General features: G+C 46.5%; 3 protein-coding genes across 5 annotated transcripts in view; 2 read left to right on the top strand and 1 right to left on the bottom strand.

Moving 5' to 3' along the window:
• MCM3AP (minichromosome maintenance complex component 3 associated protein) overlaps positions 1 to 9,082 on the bottom strand; it is a 26,454-nt gene extending 17,372 nt beyond the window's left edge. Inside the window, exons 1-10 of one of the 2 annotated variants that reach the window (XM_055812927.1) lie at positions 8,228 to 9,082; positions 7,907 to 8,130; positions 7,181 to 7,259; positions 4,773 to 4,920; positions 3,471 to 3,667; positions 2,433 to 2,572; positions 2,078 to 2,275; positions 1,589 to 1,857; positions 767 to 929; positions 52 to 212 (exon numbers count right to left, since the gene is read on the bottom strand). In XM_055812927.1, the coding sequence (XP_055668902.1) occupies positions 52 to 212; positions 767 to 929; positions 1,589 to 1,857; positions 2,078 to 2,275; positions 2,433 to 2,572; positions 3,471 to 3,667; positions 4,773 to 4,920; positions 7,181 to 7,259; positions 7,907 to 8,130; positions 8,228 to 9,050 (2,402 nt within the window). In that variant the 5' untranslated portion in view covers positions 9,051 to 9,082. The remainder of the gene's footprint in view (positions 1 to 51; positions 213 to 766; positions 930 to 1,588; positions 1,858 to 2,077; positions 2,276 to 2,432; positions 2,573 to 3,470; positions 3,668 to 4,772; positions 4,921 to 7,180; positions 7,260 to 7,906; positions 8,131 to 8,227) is intronic. The other variant, XM_055812926.1, reaches the window with a different exon arrangement.
• Positions 9,081 to 11,150, top strand: YBEY (ybeY metalloendoribonuclease). Of its 2 annotated transcripts, XM_055812932.1 has the most exons (3): positions 9,085 to 9,482; positions 9,796 to 9,864; positions 10,045 to 10,181. In XM_055812932.1, the coding sequence occupies exons 1-3, from the start codon at positions 9,144 to 9,146 to the stop codon at positions 10,129 to 10,131; spliced, it is 495 nt and encodes a 164-aa protein (XP_055668907.1). In that variant the 5' UTR covers positions 9,085 to 9,143; the 3' UTR covers positions 10,132 to 10,181. The 2 variants fall into 2 exon arrangements, with proteins under 2 accessions (XP_055668908.1, XP_055668907.1); XM_055812933.1 differs by lacking the exons at positions 9,796 to 9,864; positions 10,045 to 10,181 and adding an exon at positions 11,013 to 11,150 and having other exon boundaries at positions 9,081 to 9,482.
• Positions 10,218 to 25,136, top strand: POFUT2 (protein O-fucosyltransferase 2). The gene is made up of 9 exons (XM_055812931.1): positions 10,218 to 10,378; positions 11,013 to 11,263; positions 12,824 to 12,968; positions 13,319 to 13,429; positions 17,695 to 17,761; positions 21,241 to 21,366; positions 21,918 to 22,098; positions 22,933 to 23,056; positions 23,304 to 25,136. The coding sequence occupies exons 1-9, from the start codon at positions 10,218 to 10,220 to the stop codon at positions 23,455 to 23,457; spliced, it is 1,320 nt and encodes a 439-aa protein (XP_055668906.1). The 3' UTR covers positions 23,458 to 25,136.

Genomic DNA, 25,136 nt, shown 5'->3' with positions numbered 1-25,136 from the left:
CTAAGCCCACTAGGCATCTTAAGGCACAGACACCCTTTTCCTGACACTTACCCATCAGACACACTCAGGCCATAATAACTTATAAAATCAGTTGCTTCCTCACAATCTTTGAACAGCAGCATGCGGACCAGGTGATCCAAGGGAAACACTGTACATCTCTGAGTGCTCACAGTGTAGGCAATATTGAGAGATTTGAGAGCATCTTTACGAATCTGGGGGACAGTAAGAGAAAAACCCCACATAACTACTAAGTTAAAGAACCCAAAATCTACTACGAAGCTGAAAATCATGTTTAAAAGAAATCAGTATTTTGCCATCAAATATCCACATAAGCAACTGTTTGAATTTAACTTTCTTTTTAAATTCTCTGCACTTGCTTTCTAGTTTCTGCTCCTCTTCAATGTTGCTCATTTTGAGCATATGCCTTTGCGATTCTTGTGCAGAAGGAAAAACTTGTAAGAACTTCTGAAAATGCAGGTTCATATTTTCTTTGCAAAAGTCTCAGATTTGCTTCTCTATTGTTTTCAGGGGAAATAATATGTATTTGTACACAGTTACAGGAAAAAAATGCTGAGAAGAGCATTTTAGTATTTGCCTTTTATATCACAGCAGAAAACTCTTGATAAAATTTTAAAGGCTTCTGAAGTGGCAAGAACAAGATTATTTTTAAGGCTAAATACCTACCAAGTTTTCTGCTAAGAAGATTTCCTCCCAAAAGTCCCAGCTGATTAACACTTTAAAAAATATCCATCTGCCTTTTTCTCACCTGGTTGAAATAACAGTGTAAGAGGCAGGCATTCAGATAGGAAGCTGCTTGCACTAACTTGAAAAACCTCACAAAGTTGTTGCTGTTTAAGGCAGCAAAAGCTTGAACCGCAAATCTAACTTCAGGAGAGTTTCTAACCTCTGGATGAAACTGCTGTACTTCTCTGTGGAGACAAAAGACAGAGACAAACCTTTTGCTTCGATATTAACAATCCTAATTCAATAGCAACCTGCAACAAACCAGAATTAAAATTAGGAGCTTTAAGCAAAACATGCAACTCCTGTCCAAAACAAATGGCTGTGAATTAAATCTGCAGCATTATTTAACGATCATTAATCTTCTACTGATGTGTCCATAATCAGCATATTATTTAGGTACATCACTCCAACACCTAGGCAGAAAGGCAGTTAAAGAGATCAACCAGAAAAGCAAACTATGACTGATCACAAAACATTTTTTTCTTGGTCGTACTGCAGAAAAAGCAGTGAAGCTTGGACACAAATCTGGGAAGAGAAAAAAATTTTCCTTGACTGAGAATAGTGAAGACTTAACTTTCCCTTTTGTTTGTTTGGTTTTTTAAATACCTGCAGAAGCTCTAGGGAGTTATTCAAGGAAACAAAACAAAACTTTTTTTCTTAACAACACACACACACACTTTTTAAAATGACTATTGAAACACTCAAGTGAAACCTTACTACAGTACACTTTCTTTGGCAAAAAAATATTGCAACTAAGTGCTTCACTTCCATTACAATTTGCCTGGACTTAATTCTAATCTCAATTTTTCCCAGAGAGAAAACAAGCGGTATCTGTTGTTCCCACCTGAGAATATCACCCTTGTTGAGATTCAGCAAGACATTGTAACCTCTGAACTCTGCTTCACTCTTGCAGTAAATCCCTTTGTTAGCCAGGTCCTGATACATCTCCTTCAAGCTCTGCAGGCATTTAGTCATGTTCTCATTGTTGATCTTGGCATCGAAGGAGGACATGGGCTCTTCACACAAGTGGTGAGCGCAATGGATGTGAAAGCGAGTGCACTTCTCAATCAGAGACACCATCAGTGGGTTGCAGAGATGTTGCTGGGTTATATCCTAACCAGAACGATAAAGAAAGTATTGCATGTATTTTTTTAAACTACAGTTGAAGAGCATAGTCATCTGGCACTACCTTTGAAAACTCTTTTCAGCTGTGCTTTGAGGCACTTCACAATTCAAAAACATTTGAATTACTATTGCTTTTTGCTTCACTTTTTACAGCATTATGTCATCTTTCATTTTCTATCATCAAACATCATCGCCCCCTGGTCCTTACCTTTCTTATTCCACGAGTCCTGTTCCAGACAAAGTCATACCATTCTCGGTAGTTTCCTTCTCCTTGATCCATAATGTTTGTCACTAAATAGTCCATGGTCATGCTCAGCACCTCAGAGGGTCTCAATTCATGGGGCAAAGGCTCCTCTTGATCTGCTGAGGACCTGCTATATTCCTTGATTGCTGCCGCGTGATCTACCTGCAAGGCGGAGAGAAAAGAATCAAAGTCTAAGGAGTATGTTCAACTTCTCAGGAGTATAGATGACTGATAGCAAACACCACCAACAGTTTCCTATTAGCACCAAGCAAACAGATGTCCCTGGAACAACAAACTCCTGCATACAGAGGGCTCATACCTTGTCAGATCCTAGAAGCGATTCAAAGATACTGAGCTGGTTTCTTGTCTCCCTCATGTAGCGCTCCTTTTCAGGACACATGTCTGGGCAAGTGCCAACAACAGTTTTTGCTTTGCCAAGATCAGTCCTTTTTATTCGAGCTAGAAAAAAAATAATAAATTGAGCAAGCACTAAGCAGCTCTCATTGTTGTTTTCATGACATGCCAACACATCCCTGAGCATGTCAGATGCCTCAGCTGCGGTCTGCACATTGGTTAATGGATGGATGTCAAGAAGTACATTGCTAGGGCAACAGTTCACAAAAAAGCTAGTGGGGAAAATGTCTCTAGAGATTCTCATCCTACATCTACCCAGAGCAAGGCTGTACCCACAACTTGGCATGGTCAGAAACACACAAGAACGCCCTACTCCGGGAACTGTCCCAGGGTTGCATCACTCCTTTGGGGAAGTTTCTCCTAATGTTCCACCTGGATATCAAGAGTTTTTCTGAAAAGAATGAAGCCTCTAAAAGATAGCCAATGTTTTGTATCCTAACAAAGCACCGGCAATTTCACAATTCCACATCAAGTGGATGAGAAATCCATTTGTTGATATTAAAAATAAGATCTTAAATTAAAAGTAGGGTCAGCTTTGAAATGGTAAAAACAGGATGGAAGGGTTTACAAACCAGCACCATGACACAAAGAGCCATTTCTTGAAATAATTACCAGCTGTGTAGTAGTTTAAATTTAGAGAAACACAATTAGGCTTTGGGTAGCTTTCTTCAAAGAGCGTGTAGGGATGGAAATCTCCCTACATCGCCTGTTTCACAGAAGATTAAAAGTCTAAATATACACATGCAATAAGTAACACAGATTTTTGTGTGTTCTACAAGAAATTAATGTATAGATGTTCAATAGAGATTGTTTTACAGGCTGCTTCATGTTAAACCCTCTTTTAAAAGCCATTTCCATAATATCACAACAGCTTTGCAACAAACGCCAAACACTTCTTTCTTTCCAGCAGAGAACAGATGTTACACTCCATTCATGTAACTACCTTGTCGCATGATTTTGTCCCTTTGGTCCAAAAGACGGTATCTTTCTTCAGATGTCTCGGCCACTAATCCTACCAGGTTACCAAGAGATGACAATGAAGCTCCCAAGGCCTCTGAGCTCTGCCCTTCAGAATTAGAATCAAACAAATCTGCTTCAAACTGCAGCGCCTTTCGAAGACCAGGCTTCTTTGCAGGAGAACTAAAAATAGAAGATTTTTTAAATCCTGTAACACTATAATGCACACCCCAGCCTTAATCAGTTCACTGCTCTTTAGGGCATCAATACCTCTGTTTAGAATAATATTTTGTTCAAAAGGCAATGTATGAAATAAATGAAGTATGTACAGATGTACTAAGGTTGTTATGAGCTAACACTAGCACTGGGAGTTAATCTGGTTAAATACTCAGCACTGCCTTGCCAACACTGCCACACATTCTTGATTGTGGTGAAAGCCTCATCCTTTGTACAACAGGAACGGTATTACTAAATGTGTCCCAGAGTGGACAGAACCAGATGGCTGTGGCAGCATTTTTGCATCACTATGGCACAGCAGTCTGCATTTTAAGCCAGGAACTAGCCTGCTGTTTGGTGTGAAAAAACATGAATGCTTTCTATAGCGGCAAGAGATTATTAAAGGATTTTACAGGGCCAAGATACAAACATGCTTTTTAAATCAAGGAACATTCATTCCTTCACAATGTATTACTAATTTTATAATTGTATAACTATACATACCAAATTACTTTTATCAAACCAGCCACATCATTAAGGTACCACAGAACCATGACAACCTTGCCACTCCAGAAACTGACACGAAAACAGGAGGATTCCTGTACAAAGACCATTCACTTGAAGTGAGACAAGGCAATAATCCAAACACCAGTTACTCTGAAAAGGGGACTCATTCCACAGAGCTGTAATTGCCTACAAATGAAACTACTCGCTTCAGAAGCTCATTTAATCATGGCCACAGAACAGTGCCATTACTCTGCTTGGTCCCAGTTTGGCTCTGCACTGCTTCATTCCATTCCCTTATGCCTCACTATTGCAGGTGTTGTTACTCATGTTATGAACAAAACATTCAAAAGAAATATGCAGACCTAAGCAAAAGATCTTAACAAGCAGGTAGAATTATCTTTCTGACAAAGTCTTGAGATCTGTGACCTTGTAATTCAGACTAACCAGAAGAGACGAGGGAAGCACACTTCTCGGTAACAACAGGACTATTTGGCACAGACTGATAATCATTTTTCCCCAGGCACTCCATTTCCTGCCAGATGGACTCCCAGAGGAGCAGACGTACCTTTTACCAGGCATGACACCGCTCGCAGAAGATCTTATTAAAGGTTTTCGAAGAGGGGAATGCTGATAGTTTTGCTCCTCATTGTTCTGCCTTCCTTCATCTTCACCTGCTTTCTTCTCCTTGGATGAAAATTCTCTTTTTGCTGGACCTGACATGACATATGAACATGAAGCTAGGTACTTGCCAAATAGTTTAAGGAATAATTCTTCCCCCCCCGCCCCCTCCCATAGGGGTGGTGATAAGCAGTTTGGTTTTTAAAAAAACAACATTATTAGAAAATAAGAGTCACAGTTTTGTACAAGTATGCAAAACTTTCAGGACAATTTCCACTAGAAGTTGTACCGAGTAAGGCTACCAATTGCTAGTCAGCTTCACTGTTCTATAAACAATAAGGACTTTTCAATAAAATATCACTTTGCAATAACTATAATTGGTCAGCAGATTGTCAGTAAATGAAGTCCAATCATCATGTGAACTTAATTTCTCTTAGGTCTGGGATATAACCCACAGATCCCGACTCTCTACAGCATATGAATTTCATTTCACCTATGTAAACCACAATTCCCAGTGCTCCTGCTGAAGCATTTTCCTTATTTATTTCACATACTCAAGCTCAGACTGAGGTTGGCATGCTTTCTCAAGAGCTACATCTACACCATCCACGAAGGAAGAATTTCTTCTCCCAGGAACAGATTTTCAACCAACTGGATTTCTTAAATTCTCTCCGATTAGTTATTTTAGAATTCTGCCTTATACGTTTCTATAGACCCAACATCACAATAAAATGACAAAAGCAAACAGGCACCCCTAGAGCTGCTTCTTCAAGATGTTAATTCTCAGGAAGACAGCTCTACAGCTATTCATTTTCTGGACGGCAGGTCTTTGGTTGGTCAAAGCTGTGGTGAACCATTCATTTGCTGACACCTGAAGTGCCTCCCCAGGCTAGGATCTCTGAGGTACACACGCAGCACTCAAAGCTAAAGAAAGGGAAGCACTTGACAATTCAAATATTCGCCTAGGGGATGAACAGCCAACCTTCACACCTCCTTTTGCTCTAATCCCAGGCAGGGTCTGGAATCGAGGTTTCCCATTTCTAATGTCAGTTCCCTATAGTTGCTCTCTTTTTGGTTCAAGTGGTGTGTGATTGTTTATACGCACAGAACAGCAACCTCAGCAACACAGATGCTCACTCCAGAGTACGCCTTAATTTGCAGGACATTTGCCCCACAAGCTGGAAGTCCACGCTCTGAAGTGGGCAGCAAGGCATTTGAAACTGGGTTTTCTTACATCCCCAAAGAACCTCCTACGTCTAGATAGAAGTGCTGTCCTGTAGGTGGGTTCGTTACCCGGGGCACAGACTCCGGGTCTTCGCGTGCTCAGACTCAACTTCTTTTGGGTCTGGGGAATTTCTCGAATCGGTGGTTGCTATTTCCCACTGCTGGAATTACGTTTTCCCTAGTTTTGCCGAGTTCATTACTTGTGGTGAGCTTCCTATAAGCTCACCTATCTTGTGGAGGTGCTTCCTTTGTTAAATTCCTTTTCTAAACCAAAGCATTTGCCAGCCCTTAGGAAAGCTTTTAGCAGGATATAAGAAGTGCTTATAACCTGAATTAACCCTTAACAACTCATTTGCTGCAACTGCCTTAGTCAAACTGTCAACAATACATTCAGTTCTATGTTCACATGAATACATTCATATGGTATCAGAAGCACAAAGTTAACATCACTGTATTCTTCATGTGGCTGCTTCTAAATTCTCTTGTAAAACTACACTGTCAAGTGTCTTTAGCTTTTTCCTACCGCTGAAATAGCATTTTGGCTCAGAGCAGGGAAAATGTTTTACGGAATTTAAGAAAGTAATAGTGCGATTTCCAACTGTGATTCGCAGCTGCTCACTTAAAACTTCCTCAGTACCAGAGGACAGTAATGCAGGTACTGGAAGTTTACACAGCTTACAAAAACAACTGGAGAACTTGACAGGAGAAAAATTCTCCAAGGACTAAGACACCCCTCCTGGCTCCCAGGGTTCCCTAACCACAGGCTGTTAAAGGCTGAGAAATTATCCTGGAAGCAATTACATGCTTTATCCTGTTCTTTTTTGCCTCCCCTGCATATTCATTATCAGCCTTTGCCATAGACAGAGTTAGCTGGGATGTCACATAAAATGCAAAACAACTACTTTTATGCTTCTGTAAAGAATAACCTCCAATGCTCCCAGCAGCTCTGTACGCCAGCCTGACTAGCAAAAGTCAAAGAGAACCATCATAGTTCTGGATCTGTGATGTTTCCACAAGACATAGAGACATGGAGATCATCTTTGTATCACTCTCAGCACATCAAGAAACAAGACCAGAGTGATGGCGTGCCATTTACGTATCGCCCGGTAACATCTGGAAACACAGACTTACTTGTTTTTTTCTTTTGCCAAAATGTTACTATGTCTTTGTGCAATTCTTTTGCTTTTTTCCTGGCAAGAGCTGCAGAGGCCTGAAAAAAAAAGCAGAGTATGAAAACTTATTAGCATCACAACGTTGAAACACGCAGTGCATTTTTTTGCCAGAAAACATTTACCAGTTTCCACAAAATTCTGGTTACTGTGCTTTAAGACCTACATGCAACCAGAAGGACTGGTTTCCACAAATATTGCTGCTTTTCTAAGAGCTACAGCAAGCATAGAGCACTTGAGCCTTAAAGGTGCGTTTTTAAGCACCACAGGGAACGCACCAGGCAGTCTCCGAACCGCAGCGCACCTCAGCACTGACATAACGGCAGCAGCCCCAGCAAGCAGGGGTCACTCTGCAGGGGTGGCACCAGCTCACCTCCCCCTCGGCACTGCCAAGCCCGAGCAAGAACATAGCAGCGTACGTAACTCGGATGTGAGCAACATGAGACAAGAAGCAGGGACGACCCGCTTGGTGTTGGAGCTGGATGCCAAGAGGACAGGTAAAGCCAGGCTGGGTCGCCATGCCTGGGGCCCACGCTGAGGCCTGCACGCTGCCATCCCGGGCTGTATCGAGGTGCTGATGGCACAGTGCTGTCCCCCCAGGGCAAGGGATACACCACGCTACCAGAGAGAGGTGGCAGCTCTTAGGGGTCTAAACCCGCTCCCACGCCAAGCGCTCCTCGACACTCACATGATCAAAGAAGTGGAGAACGGCCATTTTTTTGTTGCGCCTGGTCATGATCCGTCGAACTTTCACGAACTGGCTGAAGTGCTTCTCCAGCACCGTCCTGTCGTTGATGTAATCGGGGATGTTCTTGCACTGGATGGCCGTCAGCTCGCCGGGTGACAGCCCCCCCAGCCCCTCCGTGCTGTCGCTGCCCCGAGTCCGGCGGGCGGGGGTCGCGGGGGCAGCCTCTGCGAAGAGAGGGAGGGAGAGAGGGAGGGAAACCGCCGCCTCAGAGCGCGGGCGACGGCGGGCGGCGGCGGGGCTCCGCGCCCGGCCCCAGCCTACCTTCCCGCGGGGGCTCCCGGGCCTCGGCCGCCGGCGGCTCCTCGCCCGCGCCCCGCTCGGTCTCGACGGCGTCCCCGCGGTCGCGGTGCCCGCCGCGGCCCTGGCTGCGCAGCATGTCCTCCAGCGTGCGGCCGAAGAGCGCACCACCGCGGGGGCGGCTCAGCAGCACGGCCCGCTTCTCCGGCGGCGCCGCCCGCCCGCCCAGCAGCGCCCGCCGCGGCGAGCGCTCCCGCTCCCGCTCCTCCTTCCGCTTCAGGCCCTTGGGCGCCGGCTCCCCCGCCTCCCCGAAGAGCGACCGCGGGCCCTTCTCCTCCGGCCGGCCCAGGGCGGCGGCGGGACGCGAGAAGGAGAAGGGCCCCCCCGCCGCCGCGCCCGCCGCCGCGCCCGCCGCCTCCGGGCCCGTCTCAGGCGCGAAGCCGAACGGCGGCGAGAAGGTGAAGGCGGCGGGGGCGGCCGGGCCCTTCTCCCCCTCGCCGCCCGCCAGCGGCTTGAAAGCGGCGGCGCTCTCGGGCGCCTTGAAGCGGAACTCGGGCGCCGCGAAGGCCCCGCCGCCGCCCGGCGCCTCGCCCGGCCCCGGGAAGCTGCCTAGGTTGGTGGGCGGCTTGAAGCTGAAGCCTGCGTTGCCCGCCGGGGCCCCGCCGCTGCCCGCCGCCGCGAAGGCCGGCGCTTGGCCTAGCCCGTAGGGCGGCCCGAAGGCGGCGGCGGGCCCGGGTGCGAAGGGCAGACCGGCGGCGGCACCGCCCTGCCCGAAGACGGCCGCCTGCCCGAAGCGCAGCGGCGGGGGGAAGGCGGGCGGCCCGCGGAACGGGCCCCCGGCGTTCATGGCGGCCGCCGCCTCTCCCCGGCGGGCGGGGTCTCGCCGCGCAGGCGCGGGCGGCCCGGGGAGCGGGGGCGGGCTCCCGCCGCCATCGCCATCATGAGCGTGGTGCTGCGGAACGCCCAGCGAGCCGTGCCGGTGCGCCGGGTCCCGCTCCGCCGCGCCGTCTGTGCCTTGCGGGCCGCCTTAGGTGCCTCTCGCTTCGACGTGGGGCTGGTTTGTGCCGGCAACGGGTTGATGCGGCGTCTTAACGGCGCGTACCGGCAGCGCCCGGAGCCCACCGACGTCCTGTCCTTCCCCTTCCACCGGGTCACGGCGGGGGAGCTGCCGCGGCCGCGCTGCCGCGACGAATACAACTTGGGGGACATTTTCCTGGGGGTGGAGTACATCCACCAGCAGTGCCGCGCCACCGGGGAGGACTTCGACAGCGTGCTGGCGGTGAGGCGGCCGGCCGGCCCGGGGCGGGGAAGGGCAGCCGAGGGGTGTGCCCCCGCGGCAGGGGGCGGCTGCCGCTCTCTTGGCCCGGCTGGGCTGGACGAGGAGGCGGTGGTGGTACAGCTTACCCTGAGCTGTGCGGTTTTGCGTTACCGGCTCTTTGCTGGAAGTTTTGGCAAAGCGGCAGATAGTGGGGTACGGGGCGAGCTGGCACGCCGGTGGGGCCGGGGCGGGCTGCGGTGCCGGGGCTGCCCGCAGCTGCCAGCCGTGGGACTGGGGCTGTTACAGCCTTACAGAGCCCGGCTGCTTTCCGCAGGTGACGGCGGCCCACGGACTGTGCCACTTGCTGGGCTACCAGCACAACACGGAATCCGAGTGGCAGCAGGTACGGCGGTGGCGGGGCGCCGGGAAGGGCGTGCGGTGCCCAGCCTGGGGGGGCGGAATTTTCCTGTCCCTCACGCCCCCACCCGTGACGGGGCACCCGCCGGCTCCACAGGGCTGCGGCTGGCGGAGAGGCCGGTAGCCCGGCCGCGGGGCACCCAGCGGGGCTTCCCTCCTCCCGCAGATGTACCGGAAGGAGGTGGAGATCCTGGAGGAGCTGAACCGGCTCACCGGCGCCAGCCTCCGGCCCCTAACGGCGGGCCTCTTCTGAGGGAACCGCACCGGGGCCGCTTCCCTCCCGCGCACCGAGGGGCCGGGCCGCCGCCGGGGCCGCCCCGGACGTGTCGCAGCGCGGGGATGGCGGCGCAAGGCCCCGGCCGCCGCCTCACGCCGCTGCTGCTCGGCCTGGCCGCGCTCGTCCTGCCGCCGCCCGCCGCCGCCCAGCCGCCGCCCGCCGCCCTCCGCGCCGGCCACGCCGCCTCCTCGCTGCCCGCTGCCGCCGCCGCGCCGCGCACCAGGTGAGGAGGGGCCGCGCAGCGCCCCCCGGCCCGGCCCCGGCCCCGCCGCAGGGTCGGCACCTGCCGCCTGCTGAGGGGGCTGGTGGGTCCCCTGCCGCGGTGCTGAGCCGCGGGCCAGTGGCAGGTAAGGGTCCTCCTTTGCCTGCTGGTGCCGTTTGGGTCGTTTCTGGAAGATGCTGTCGCAGCTGTCTGGGGGCTTTCCTGCTCTGAGCGCGGCTGGGGCACCCCAGCTGCACCCTGGTCCTCTCTCCCTCCTCAGCCTGTCCGCCTGCCTTTGTATTCAGCACTGCGTGATGTGATGTGCCTCACCGTGCACCATGTTACCCTCAGGGCGAGCAAGACATCCAAGGAATTCACTCCTTTCCCCCCCATCCCACCCCGATACAGGAAAGCCTCATGGCATGTGCCACTTTGATGATGTCCCACAAGGAGACTGCGGTGCCTCCCCTAGCCCCTGCAGCATGCACTGCTCTGCCTTCCCCTACTTCATCCCTTCGCCTCTTCTGAGTACCACAAGCTCACAAAAGAGGAACAGTTTCCATCCCGATAGAGTTATGTGGTGGTGGGATTAAAAAAACAAACCACTAGAAGTTCTGAACTCCCCAAAGTAATTGCATTGCTTTGTTCTCCCCAGGTACCTTTTGTATGATGTAAATCCTCCTGAAGGGTTCAACCTTCGCAGAGATGTCTACGTTCGCATTGCTTCCCTTCTAAAGACCTTGCTGAAAAGTGAAAACTGGGTGTTAGTTTTGCCTCCCTGGGGACGTCTTTATCACTGGCAGAGCCCTGACATCCTTCAGGTCCGGATCCCTTGGTCCGAGTTCTTCGATCTCCCAAGCCTCAACAGGAACATCCCTGTCATTGAATATGAGCAGTTTCTGGCAGGTAGAGTATGGAATTGTACAGCATACAGTTGGCTAACTATTTGAGGTGATTTCTTGTTTATGCTTATATGAGCTTTTACCTTTAATGTGAAATAAAAAAAAAAAAAGGTGGCAAGAATCGTGCTGAGCAACAAACCACTGGGATGAAATAACCCAATTATTTGGCAGCTTGTTTGATGTAGCACTGTCATCCCCATGATTTCCTAGGGACCCTAGAGAAAGACCGTTAATGCTTCTGGTTAAAGTCACAGATGCTTCTGTGTAATTTTGGCCATGGTAAAAAACCTTCTAAGGAGAGAGAGAGGCAGCCTGTCAAAATACGGGCAAGTCACCTTTTTCTGGAGGTGGTTGGGCAGTAAAAGCTGTGCAGCGGTGTCATGGTTTAACCCCAGTTGGTAATTTAGTACCACGCAGCCGCTCGCTCACGCCCCCCTCACCCAGAAGGATGGGGAGTAGAGCTGGAAAGGAATGTAAAACTCGAGGGTTGAGGTGAGAGCAATTTAATAATTGAAATAGAATAACAATGAAAGAACAATAATAACAATGATGGCAATAACAGTTATAATGAAGAGGGGAAGGAAAAGAATAAAATCCAGAGCAAAAGGAAGAAAAGAACACGTGGTGCACCGTGTAACTGCTCACTACTTGCTGACTGTCCTGAGCGTGACCTGCCCGCCCCGGCCACCCCCCAGGTATATATACCAGGCATGATGCCCCATGGTATGGAATACCTCTCTGGCCAGTTCGGATCAACGGACCTGGCTGTGTCCCCTACCAATTCCTTGTGTCCCTCCAGCCTTTTCACTAACAAGGCCTGAGGAACTGGAAAGTCTCACATCAAAGCCAAAACACAGCACAGTACTAGCTCCTAAGAAGATAATTTAACTCCATCCCAGCTGAACCCAGGATAAATGGGTTCTTCGGTGAACTTACCTTTTCATCATCGAGGTTGCATAATCTCAAAATACTTACCCCTGCTTTTTGTGTACCAAATGGCATAGAAGAGAAGGGCCTGCCCTAAGAACGTGGAAACCATGAAGCTGGTTCCTTTAGGATTTAATGCCATGTTGAACTAATCACCAAATGCCAAACTCTGCAGCAGTGTCACAGACTTTTTCAGCAAAGGAAATAAAAGGCCCCCCAAATGTCACACTTCCTCAAAGAGCTCTGAAAGGGTCACTGTCCCTTTCTTTTCAGGAAAAAGCATTTAGAAACCCTGAAATTTAGAGGAAGGAGGGCTTGTACTTGTCAGGAGGCACTCTTCCCATAACAGCTACCTACAGCATTGAAAACCTTTGTGCTTCATGGTGTGTTTTACCCAGCTTTTGAATTTACATTTCCATGGTGATTCAGTTCTGTGTGTCACCTTAAATCAGGCATAGCTGGGTGGGAGTAGTAGGTTGTCACGCCCCCTGACCCTTTTATCTTTTCAGCTTACACAGAACTTCCTTTCCTTTTTCATAGGGAAGAAAGTAGTTTTTTAGCTGCAAGTAATGCTAGTTCATACCTTTATTGCATGATTTTTCATGCTCACAAATGCTTTGTTTTGCCTTCTGTGCAGAGTCAGGTGGGCCCTTTATTGAGCAGATTTATGTCCTACAAGGCTACGCAGAAGGATGGAAAGAAGGAACATGGGAAGAAAAAATAGATGAAAGGCCATGCATTGACCAGCTTATGTACTCCAAAGACAAACATGAGTACTACAGGTAACATCTAGCAGTCCTTTCAGTCTTCTTTTTACTTGTGTTCAGTGAGACATTTGCCTACTCTACAACAACTGCACAAGTCTGTTCTGTAAAGTGTTGTCTCTGAATCTCTCGATGCTGTGGGTTCACTTTGTTTTTAAAACTCCACTGATAATAAAATGTCATAATGGTAGTAGAAGATCTGATTTTAGAAAGTTATTTCACACAAATACAGTGTAAAGGAGCTGGCTGGTTTATTTACGTTTTCTGTCATCTTTCTAGGGTGTGCTGTTTATTTGTTTCATTACAGATATGGCATTAATTTAAAATAGAAGCCTGTGAACCAACCAATACTTTGTGTTCCCTTTCAGGGGATGGTTCTGGGGTTATGAGGAAACACGGGGCCTAAATGTCTCTTGTTTGTCTGTCCAAGGATCTGCCTCTATTGTGGCTCCAATCCTTTTGAAGAACACTTCAGCACAGTGAGTTGCCTTGTATTACTATTTATTGTTGTATCGCGTGCCCACAAACCCATTGCCAGGTGGGAAGAGCAGGGGGAACTTAGAGACTGTTGTGGCAATTCATCACTGAGTTACTGTAATCCGTTAAAACCATTACAGAAGGAATTTACATTGTAAGAAGCACCTAATTAAGTTAAATGATGCAGTCCTAAAATCTAAGAGGAAATAGCCTTGAGCTCCTTAGTCGTCTCTCTTGGGTAGCTAAATGTCCTTCCCACCCTATGTTTGCCTTTCCTTCCTTTACCATTTGATGCTGGGTCAAGAGGGAACAAACAGAGTGGCATCAGTGTTTCCCAAGCCCACGTCTCTCGTGAGGTGCAGTGCCTGGTCTCTTGGGACATCTGTCCTCCATAGTGTGAGCTGGGTTTAGAGAAAGCAAGCATCATGTTCTGTCTTTCTGCTCTCAGATGCCACTAGGATAATCAGAGGAAAGGAAAGCTCTATATGAGAGTTGGAGCATGCTTACATTATCCCAGTAGCAAAGTGTTTCCGGTCGATTGTGACCCTGTAACAGCTGAAGACATCATAGCAAAGCAAAAGCTACTGGGGTACAGGAGCGAAGAGGAAATAATCACTGTCTGGGAATACATCAGGGAAATAAATCCTTAGGAGAAACACAGAAGGTCTAAGCTGAAGCGCAGTTTTGCCATGAGAGCAAAAACATCCAAAAATTTGACATCAGTATGATTTTATTGAAAATGAGATGAAGGTATCCCTAAGGGGATCTGTAGTACCTCCCGCTGGGAGCAGGGAAGCAAAGTCCTGTTTTTTAACAGGAAGGTTTTCTATTTATAGGAGTTATACCACAGTCTTTGCCAGTGACAGCAGAAAACTGGATTAAATAAGCCATAGAGGTCTCCATGTTTAGCCCTACAGTTAATTCCGTCGTGGCAGCTGTCAAAGGTCTGGCATGAGGAAGATCAAGAGAAAAATTAGGAGTAGTGCCCAAGTATTCCTAGCGTGCAGACAAGGTGCCTTATCCATGAGATCACATTTCGCAGTCAGATTCAAGTAGGAAGAAGTACGAATGTAGCAGCAGTGTAAGGGCAGCTACAGTAGTTCATGTTAAAACTACTGGTTCCTGTTAAAGTTGGTGCAGTTTTGTCTGTGAAATCCAATAGTGGCTAAAATCAGATGCCTGCAGAAAAGTATAAGAAATGGGCAAGTGTGTGTAATGCCTCCCCTGAGTCTTGTCCCACCCTGAATTCACGTTTGTGGTTGTAGGGACCTTCTTTGCTGAAAGCGATCTTCATATCTTTTACATCTATCAGTCAGTCCACGGATCTGTGCAAGCCTTCCTTTGAACCCCCAGGCACACTGTTAGCATCTACGAAATCTTGGAACAAGACCTAAAGGTTTTGCACCTTAACTGTGTGCCCTATGAAAATCTACCTCCTTTTGTAACTCCTGCTTGCAAGTTTCATCTAGCATCATGTCGTGCAAGAGACAGTGAACAAACAGCTCTTCAATATTCACCTCCATACCATGCATGATTTTACATCTGTCTTACTCCTCCTGGCTTGTCTCCTCTGCAGTGATAAGAGTCCTGGCTTCACTGGTTGTTTCTCATGTGAAAGCCTTTCCATGCCTTTGGTCATCCTCAATGCCATTCTCTGAACCTTTACAGCTCAGCTGGATCCTGCACACTGAGTGCAGGTAAACCCATTACATAGTGGTACAATGACATGATCTGTTCAGCGCTCCTTTCTTTTTCTGGTAATTCCTGATCTACAAATTCCCTTTTTTGACCTCTGATGAGTGTTGCCTTGTCATTTTCATCAAACTGTCCTCATTCCTGAACGTCAAGCCCTGTAGTTATCAGATGAAGCTAATGGTTTTTATTTTACCAGGTACACTCCTACATTAGATTTCATCTGCCACTTTACTGGCCAGTCATCAAAACTTCACAGTTGGCCTTTGTCTTTCCTGTTTTGAAAAATTTAAAGTGATCCACAAGCTGCGTCACCCCAGAGTTCACACCCTTTTGTAGGTTGTTTAGGAATATGGTGAAAAGCAGATTCCTTCCACTTGTGACCTCCCTGTACAGTGAGAACTGGATATTTACCCGTCTTTAAACTTTTTTTTTTAAATCTGTGCCAGGGCTTTCTCTCCTGTGCCATTGCTTAGGTTTTCTTAAAAGCCTTTAACAAAGGCTGTCAGGGAACCCTGGTAGGCAGTGTCAATGAGCTTTCCCTTACCTGCATGGGTGCTTATGTCTTTAGGCTATTCTGATTGTTCAGAGCTCCCAGTTGATACTTCTCCGATTTAGATATCCATCAGTTCTGGCTTTTATAATAGTTGCTCTTAAGTTGTGTAGTACTGACATCAGGTTTGCCACTATGTTGCATCCCAGACCTCCCCAAGGATGTTTTTAGAAAATTGACATCACATATGCTGTGTTGCAGTTGTAAGAAGTCACATACCAGAATTAGTGGCACAGCTGCTTCATCCTTGAATTCCTTGACAGCTATTGGGTGAATACTGCCTGGTATTGGTCATTTGTGGGTTCCTTTTGTGTGGCTGTTCTATCGCTGGACACTTCCTGTGGCCGCTTTGGTTTGGGAGATGCATTCTCTGATGAGTTTGCCTGTAAAATGTCATTCTTGCAGGTGAATCTTCCCAGCTTTTCCACCTAGTGCACAGCTACAAAAAATGCCAGTAGCTGTTGCTGCCATGACATTACTGTCTCTTAAGTGCTTATTAAGCCTTTGTCTTTGTATTGGAATGAAGATTTGTCATTAGATTGAAGGCCTTTATTTCTTGTTGCTCAATTTCTTCCTTGACTTTCTTTATTGACTTTTTCTATTTAACTTCATGGAGTGTATGAACCTTTTTGTTTTCTTCACTTGGATGCTACTTCTGCATTTTTGCATAGTCCCCTTTTTGACACTGAATGCAACTGCAGTAAGTTTCCTTTGGCCATTGTTGATCCAGTAGGATGTCGAAGATGAGTACATTTATGGCCACTGTCATGAAGTAGCTCTTCCACTGTGAGATTGTGGTCTGTGTCTTGCTGCTGCTCAAGAGGATATCAGGAGCTACTCCTTGCCCAGTTCGTTCATGGAACTGTCTTTGACAGTACTCAAACTGCACTTACTTAGTCACATCTTGCTGTGACACTTGCCCAGCCTACCTGGGGATAGCTGAAATCTCCAATGCACAAGTCACTGTAGCCTCTCTGATCTCCCATGTTGCCCTTTTGGACAATCAGTTTTATGGTCGTGGTACTGTATTATTACTCTTCAGGTGTGGTCACTTACACAAATCTTCCTGGCATCTTTAGATTATTAATCTGATTCACCTCCAAGCTTCCTGTTAAATGCAGCTCCAGCAGCACAGTCTAGTCTGTTTTCCAGATTATTTTTAGGCTATATTCAAGTGTCCAGCTGATTTTCAGCAGTGATAAAGTTGATTTGTTATTTCCTTTCTTTCATTTTAGTAGAAAATGAATCAGATAATGAGTTTGACCCCCCCTTTCAGCAGAACCATTTTCTCTGTGTGTTTGCTCATACTGAGCACAAACTAAGCCTACATCCCCTATGCTCTTGGATATTTCAAACTCCCCAAATTTTTTCTGCTTCTTAGCGCTTGGGTAATGCAGTTATGTTTCCAGTACACAATCCAGTCCTGAACTGTGTGTGTTTATGAAAAGCACAGGCTGCTTTCATGTTAGTGAAGAAGTTTCATTTTAAAATTTGGGTGTAGTTGCTAGCGCACATTTTTGTAGAGTCTGCAGGTTCTTTGATCTGTTGTTTTACTGTAGGACATCGTATTCCCCAAGTGGAAAACACCTGCTCTGATTTTGCTTTTGTGAGCATGACTCCTGCTTCCTTCAAGAGGCTTTCACATGCTCCGAGGCTGAGCATCATTCATGGGTTGCTTCTCCCCTTTGGATCACTCTCCCTGTTGGCAATCTTGTTTCTCCAGCACCAGCTACTGTGAGGACTATGTGAGGGACTGTTAAGGCTTGTTTGTGTTTAACTGTTAGAATTAAGAGTGTCATTTATTAAGGAAGAGAGCAAGAACACGCAGTGGCATAGTTCCCTTCTCTCCCCAGCAGGCTATGGGTCACAATTTGCTTTGTACAGAACAGACTGGCAGCCTGTCCCTCATTCCCTGTGCTCCCTTTGCAAAACAGATCATTTATCCTAGCAACTGTATAAAGAAACATCATAATGTAATTCTATTCCTAAGGGAACTGCACTCAGTTTTACAATTTTCAATAGGTCAGTGATGTTAGACAGAGCTGAAAACCTTCTTCATGACCACTACGGAGGGAAAGATTATTGGAATGTGAGTATTTTCCAGTTAGCTTCTCTAGACTTTCTACTTGGTTCCAATAAAAATTTGATAAACGGTATGTGCTTCAGTTTTGCTTCTGGTTTCTTTTCTTGAAAGTAACTCATGTCTTATGTTTCAGCAGTGTATGCTAAAGGTGGTCTGCAGGCTGCTGTGGATTAATGTAATGCAGGCATTTGTCCTGGTGTCTTGTCCCCAAAGACTGGGTGCTGCAGGGCATGGTGTTTAGAAGGACCTCCCCTGTGCAACACATCTGCCATCAGAAGGGAACTGCCTTTGGGCAGTTTCTTGTCTAGTCAGCCTTAAGATCAGACTTTTGAAAAGAATTCCCCAAAGCGCTCAATATTGTCCTAACCGCCTCCCCATTGGCTTCAATGGCAAAATTCCCATGAGTTTCAAGGTAACGCTGAGCACTGTTGGGAGACCGCACCCAAGGGTCTATGGTACAAGAATTCCTATGGGAAAAGTTTTAAGTCAAAGGTTCAGCCACAGGAACATGGAACACTGTATGGAGTGCTTGATGTAATTACAATTTCTAAGAGAAAGTGACCCTCAGGATGCTATGAAACAAGTTACGTAGGCCTCAGGCTTGTAAGATGTAAGTGTCTGGCTATTCACTTGGTATACGGCATGCTTTTCAGAAAGGGACCAAACAGTAGTTTGCTAACTATGAATTTTTCATTGAGAGTGATTTTCCAAACAGAGACATGCAACCCGTTTATAATTTTGGAGTCTGACTTGTAGTCCTGCAAAAGCAGACATAAAATTCATGTGGATCCTTAACACGTTTCTTAACAGTGGTACTTTAAACATTGTCTCAACAATTTAAACTTGTTTCAAAATGATTTCAAACTAGCTAGAAAAATATTCTTCTTTCTTTTATTTCAGTTTTAACTGTCTGCATGATTTTTGGTTGTTGGTTTTTTTCTTAATAACTCTCTGGATGTCTAGAGTTCTTCTTAAATCTTGCAAACAGATGCCCTCTTGTCTCAAAGAAGTTTTTAAGTCATAACAAGCCAGCTTCCCTTTGCAACCAACCTACATCTTTGGTGTCCAAAAATACTCTTAATTTAATATTGAGCTGTGCTGTTGTCACCATTTTTGTTTAGCTTCTCTACCAGTGCAAGATGAAAGATACTGCTTTGGGATTCTTAATGGTTGAATGACCACGGAGCAGGAAACAGCTCCTGAAATGGTTTAGGAGCAACTTTGAATCCCTTGAGGAGCATTAGTGTAGCGTGTGGACCATGTAAGTGCTTTACTATCTATATGGAAGCAGAAAGTTCTCTTGAGGACAACTGTAGAAAAGCCAACAGTTTTGACTGTGGTTTCACCATTTTGGAAGGCCGCTCTCAAAGAGTTTGAGATGTGTACAGTTAAATCACGTACACAAAAAGGAGCATAACCAACACTGTTTTTGTTTTCCCAAACTTGGAATCAGAGAAAAATTCAGGTGCGTAGGTGTCTCGGCAGCCCTGCCTCCAAGTTTCCACTCCAGAATTTGACCTGGTGGTTTGGGGCTGTGTCCAGCTGAAGGTGGAAAGCCCCCCCCCAGCTGGAGATCTGCCAGCTCTCTGGGGCCTGTCCCGTGGCGGTGCCACTCTTGTGGGCAAGAGATTTTGCCTGGTATCTAAACAGAAGTTGCCTTGCTCCAGCTTGGGCCCAGGGACTCTTGTCCTTTCTCCGTGCACCTCTGAGAAGTCTCTCCCTTCTCTGTTTGTTTCTTTGCAGACAAAAAGAGAGAAGAAGCAAAACTTGGAGGTAGTTGGAAAGGGTGACGGTATTGCGCATGCAGAGTTGAAATGTATACTTTAAATAAGAGGGTAGCCAGATACAGAGTATCCGCTTTAGAAAGTGTATCAGTGGAGGTTCACATCTTGGTGTTTTCTGTTTTATGTACTCTGTTGCAACATAACTGTTCATCCAGAACAGCTGCTCTCCGAGGAGTGCTTTGCACCCAGGAAAAACTTGGCACAGCATACTGCGGGGGTGCCGAACGTGACGTGGCAGTCACACAATCCATCAGGATGAAGTTTAGAGGTGTTTGATGCAAGCATAGTGTTCAGGGATGGTTATTGTCCTCCCCAGTGCCAGTACTGCCCCTGTACGCGTTTGCTGCCTCTTGGACATACCGTGTTCACCACATCTTGGGTAAGATACCCAACAGCTTGACTCGACAGGAGCATATTGTGTTGACATATTACAAAAAGGAGGAGGAATGTCTGTCTCTGAACTGCAGTGTGAGTGTTTTGCAGCAGACTGTGTACATCTTCCCTTGGTATAAATGTTTTGCTGGAGGATTTTGGATGGGATTAGAAAGCCAGCGCTGATCTCTTTAAAGATGCTAGAAGAGCAGGCTTTGCCATGTAATAATAATTATATATTTATGTATGTGTTAAATAATACATATTTGGTTTTATATGTAATATATAAATACATATAAATACTACATATTTAATTTGCTATTAAATATGTAGAGGGGTGTGGATCTCCAGGTCCCAGTGTGATGGATCTTACCGAAGATTAAATCATTCTGTGTCTTATTGAATGATACGGAGGAGAAACCAGTTCAACCACAGCGAGTTTGGCACAGGGAGAAATAGCTGCTCTGGGAGAAGATGAAAAAAGCCTGGCAGATTGTCGTTCCTGCCTCTTTGCCAGCGCAAGGCAGAGGCAGAATTGGTGTGGCTGTGTCTTGGAGTGCCAGTGATGCTCTGCCTGGCTTTGCCACTGTGTAGCGAACTTTGTCCACTGTGGGTTTCACTGTGCTGAGAAAAGAGAGGCTGTTGGAAATGGAAGAGAAGTGTTTTCATTGCACCTTCTTTGGTGCCCATCACACAATAAGACAACAGACTTGTATAAAATTGAGACTTGGACCAAACTGCCAAGTGTCCTTTGTAAGCGGTGTACGTCAGATGGGATTTCCTTAGTTCTGTGGTGTGTGCCTGTTAATAAGAAGGCTGTGTGTGACTGTGTACGGTGGTAACTGCATCGCAAAATCTTTGAAAGAGGTCATTATTCACAGGTGAAGAAAATAATTCCTTTTTCATCACTTTCCCACTGAATTTGGTACGAGCGTCTGTAGCTAGACGCATGGGGTTTTTAAAGCAGGTTTTATTCTTACGATGTTTTGCAAGCTAAAGTCTTTGCCCAGATTTTGTTCCAAAGGTGAGGTATGTTGCTAGAGTGTTTAATTTGTTATATTATGTCTTCTGTTATGTAAATAACTATGGTCTACTCGGTACACCTATGTATTGCAGGGTCATGGATGAGTATGCTGGTTATAAATGTGGTTATGATTAGGATTAAACAGTTAAGTCTCTGATGAAAGGTTAGAAATTGTTGCTTGCAGTGCTGCATGGATGTATCAGAAGTAACTGCATCTTGGAAGCTCTGTGTATGTGAAACTATCTCCATTTAGGCATTTTTAGCTCTCCCTTTTTCTGACTCAGCATCTGCTCTTATTCCAACAGACCCGTCGGAGCATGGTGTTTGCTAAACACCTCCGCGTAGTGGGAGATGAGTTTAGAAAAAAGTATCTTCAATCCACCGATGAGGCAGACAGAACTCATTACAAGGAGGACTGGACACAGATGAAGGTAAAATCACAACAGTCTGTTTCCCATAACAAATTTAATATTTTTTTTTTTTTATTTGTGTACTCCTGGCTGTGCGTGTCAGGGAATACTGGAAGATACATGGGACTAGCTCTGCCTGTTCAGACAGAGGTGGATGTGCATGTTCCTACTGTACCCTAATCTCCCTGCGTGACATGAGGTAACAGTCTGTTGAGATGTGGCTAACTGGTTCTGGGTGCCAGATTTTTGTTGCCCTCATTTTCTTTAGTGAAACAAGGGCAGCTTCTGTATTCAGCATCATCTGTGGGTGTAAAGTTCCACTGCAGACTGCCAGTTGTGGATTTGGTCAAGGAGAGCAATTTTTGTTTACAATGATTTCACTCTTCTATGATGCAGTCCATCCAGGGTCAAAACTTTGCAGTAAGTGTCCCAAAATACTGCCAATCCATACCTTAAAATTACTGTCTGCAGCCAGAGTAATTTAGTGCCTTATCCAGAGATTATGCATTCAGGCCTTTTCAGTGTGAATGAATAGTGTTGCTCTCAAGTTTTAAATTTTATTTGTCTTTTAGGTTAAGATGGGCACAGCTCTAGGTGGCCCGTACCTTGGGGTTCATCTCAGGAGGAAAGACTTCATCTGGGGTCACAGAGAAGATGTGCCTTCCTTGCAAGGAGCAGTAAAGAAAATCCGCAGCCTTTTGGACATGCATAAACTTGGAAAAGTTTTTGTAGCCACTGATGCTGTTGAGGAGGGTAGGCAGATCAGTCAGTTTAGGACTGATAACCTTTGACAATGAGCGCAGCAATTACCACTTTGCTTTTATAAATGACTGGAAGTGCATACGCCTCCATCATTGAATGGGGAATTGAACAAGATCGGGCAGCTGTTTCCTTCCAGCTCGAATAGTTGTGTCAAACCACTCATCTGGTATTTCCCATGGGAGGTTTGACACTCTCTGCAGTGGGAAACTGGGAATTGAATTTGCCTGTTCCTCCTCCTCTTAATTCCATCCCACCTTTTTTAGCTTTTCAGAGACTCTCGGACATGCTGGTGGGAAGGATCCCCTGAAGTCTCCCACCCAGCCTTCCCCTTGGCTGCCCCCAGTGCCACACTGGGGTGGACCTAGCTGTGTGTGGCCAAGGCTTAGAAATCCCCAAGGGTGAAGTTCTCCTCCCAGGCCTTATCCCAGGGCTGCACCTCCCTCCCAGTGGTACCTAGGGATCTATTTCAACATGTGATGTTAGAATAACCCCGCAGGTCATGGCATCTGCATAGCTAATCAAAGTTTACTGTCAAGAAGCTGGTACACCTACCCTGTAGGGTTAGAGCATGAGGCTAGTGGCAGTGTCTGCTCTATCCCTTGCAGGCTTCCCCTCCCACTGAGAACTGCTCCTCTCGGCACCATGTCTCTGACCCACTGCCCCCCACCCCCAGCTCAATACTCTTGACATTTGGCAAATGTAAAATTTTTAGGTAGATTTTGGTTTGGCTGGCTTCGTAACTGTTCACCCAGGGTTTCCTTAAACACGTTTTATGACAGCAGTGAGTGGCTTTTTAGAATAAATTCGCATCCTTCCCTTTTTCAGAGATTGAATTGCTCAAGAAGCTGCTGCCTGAGATGGTGAGGTTTGAACCCTCTTGGGAGGAGCTGGAACTTTACAAAGATGGGGGCTTGGCCGTGATTGACCAGTGGATCTGCGCACACGCGAGGTAGTGAAGTCACAAAACAGAATGTTGTTAAATGACCCAGATATAGTTGTTTACAAGTCGTATATGACATTGATTTATACAATCGACATACATATAAAATAGCCATATACTAGTTATATTGTGTATGAATATATATGATAATTTCATTATATTGTTTCAGTGAAATTAAAGTTCATGGGACTGAAATCAATTACTTGCATTTAAAAACTTCCCCCCCTTCACAAACCCATTCTGATTCTTTTCACAGGTATTTTATAGGCACCTCAGTTTCAACATTTTCCTTCCGGATCCATGAAGAGAGGGAGATCTTGGGGTTTGATCCAAAAACAACTTACAACCGATTTTGTGGTGAAAAAGAGAAAAACTGTGAGCAGCCAACTCACTGGAAAATTGTATACTAAAATACGGAGAAATCCAAGGGCTTTAATACTGGTGAGCTCAAAAGAACAAGGAAAGACTATGGGGAAATACCTCCTTTTCACCAAACTGGCTCAATCCTCTACCCTCTTCTCAGTGTTTACTTGACATCTGGGTTTTGAAGTGCAAGCAATATTCATTGACTTAGTCAGGCATTGATAGGAGCGAGAAAAACAAAGTCAGCCTGGGATCCCATTCTCAGCATAGCTGGGACTGGAGGGCAATACCAGCCCTGCAGTTGAGACCTGAAAGGCAAAACTTTGTCCTGAAACCACGTCACAATTTTCCTTCTAGTTTTAAGGAAGAGGAACGGTTTTAACTTTTATAAACGTAACACAGCTGTGGTCTGTACTGCATTTCTGTCTTTTATTTTTCATTCTGTTCGGTGTTTGCCTCTGGTAGCAAAAACTACATCTTGGTTTTTTAACCTGCACTACGTGAGCTGAAGATTGCGTGTAAAGTCTGTCGTTCCCTGGGGAAATCTTCCTTTTCCAATAGTAATTTGTGAACATTCAAATTGTCTGATGCAATCAGTGCTTGATGAAAGAAGAGAAGGTGGCATTTCTACCTAAACCAACTGCTTCTAGTAGCAGTCTCAGTGAGTCTGTGCTGAGGGGTGCAGCGGTGGGGCTTGTAGGGTGCTAAAGGGAAGGTTATATTTCTTCTTACGTTTTACCTTCACAATGGAAACTTCTTTTTTTCACCCGTTGTCCTCCCAAAGGCCTGTTCAGTTGGACTGATGCAAAAGTCAGCACCCTTTTGGGGTTACCCAGTCAGCTCGGTGATGGTGATGCTGTACTAAAAGGCCTTTCAGTTTCCTTGTCAGATGGATCCCAGTAATTCAAATTAATTTGCTGCATTTCTGCCTTTATGCAAGGGTGCAAACTGAGGACAGTGACAGGCAGCAGAGGTCATTGGCCCTGGAGGTGAGTGTGTGAGCCCAGCAGTGGGGAGCGTTGCAGGTGGGGCTGTGCTCTGATGCAGGTGGCTGGCTGGTGGTCCAGGGGGAGAGCCCGGTGCTGCACTACCTGCCAGAGGGAAAGCGCAGCTCCTGTTTGAGAAGGGTTTTGTGTGAGTACCCATTCTAGCTCTTGCAGTCTCTTGCTGTGTAGAATTGGCAGTTGGGAAGTATTCTGCCCCATTCGGTGCTTCAGGTTGATCTTTTGCCCTGCAGGTCTACATGGCTCTGTTAACCTTCTTCAGACGTGGGCTAGGAGACAGAATTCAGTAGGCAGAGCAGGTATTTTTCCTTAAAAAGTCAATTTTACCAGATTGCCTCGATGTTAGCAGACTTTTCATTTGCTCTTTCCTCTTGGCTTGAGTAGGGATATATATAACCTTCCTGTGCTGTGCAGTGGACATTTCACAGGGGCCCCCAGACAATGAGGTTGGTTCCTCCTGTGCAGCCGCAGTGGAAGCTGTCAGGGCTTCTCAGACAATAGTAGCAGCAGCTCTCCTGTTTATTACCAGCTGCACGTTGCATCTCCGTGCAGCAGCTGAGCCCCTCTGGCGACAAAGTGGGGAGCCCAGCATTTCAAAGCAGTGCCTTTTCCCACCAAGTCAAATGTTCTCGTTCAGCTTGTGCGCCGTGTAAAGCGATGGTGGTGATTTACGTGTGATGTATACCTCGCTGAGAAAAAGTAAAAAGCTTTGTAGCATTTTA

This window comes from Falco peregrinus, chromosome 8, assembly GCF_023634155.1.
Source record: "Falco peregrinus isolate bFalPer1 chromosome 8, bFalPer1.pri, whole genome shotgun sequence".
Lineage (NCBI taxonomy): Eukaryota > Metazoa > Chordata > Aves > Falconiformes > Falconidae > Falco > Falco peregrinus.
This window is presented reverse-complemented; position numbering and strand designations above follow the sequence as displayed.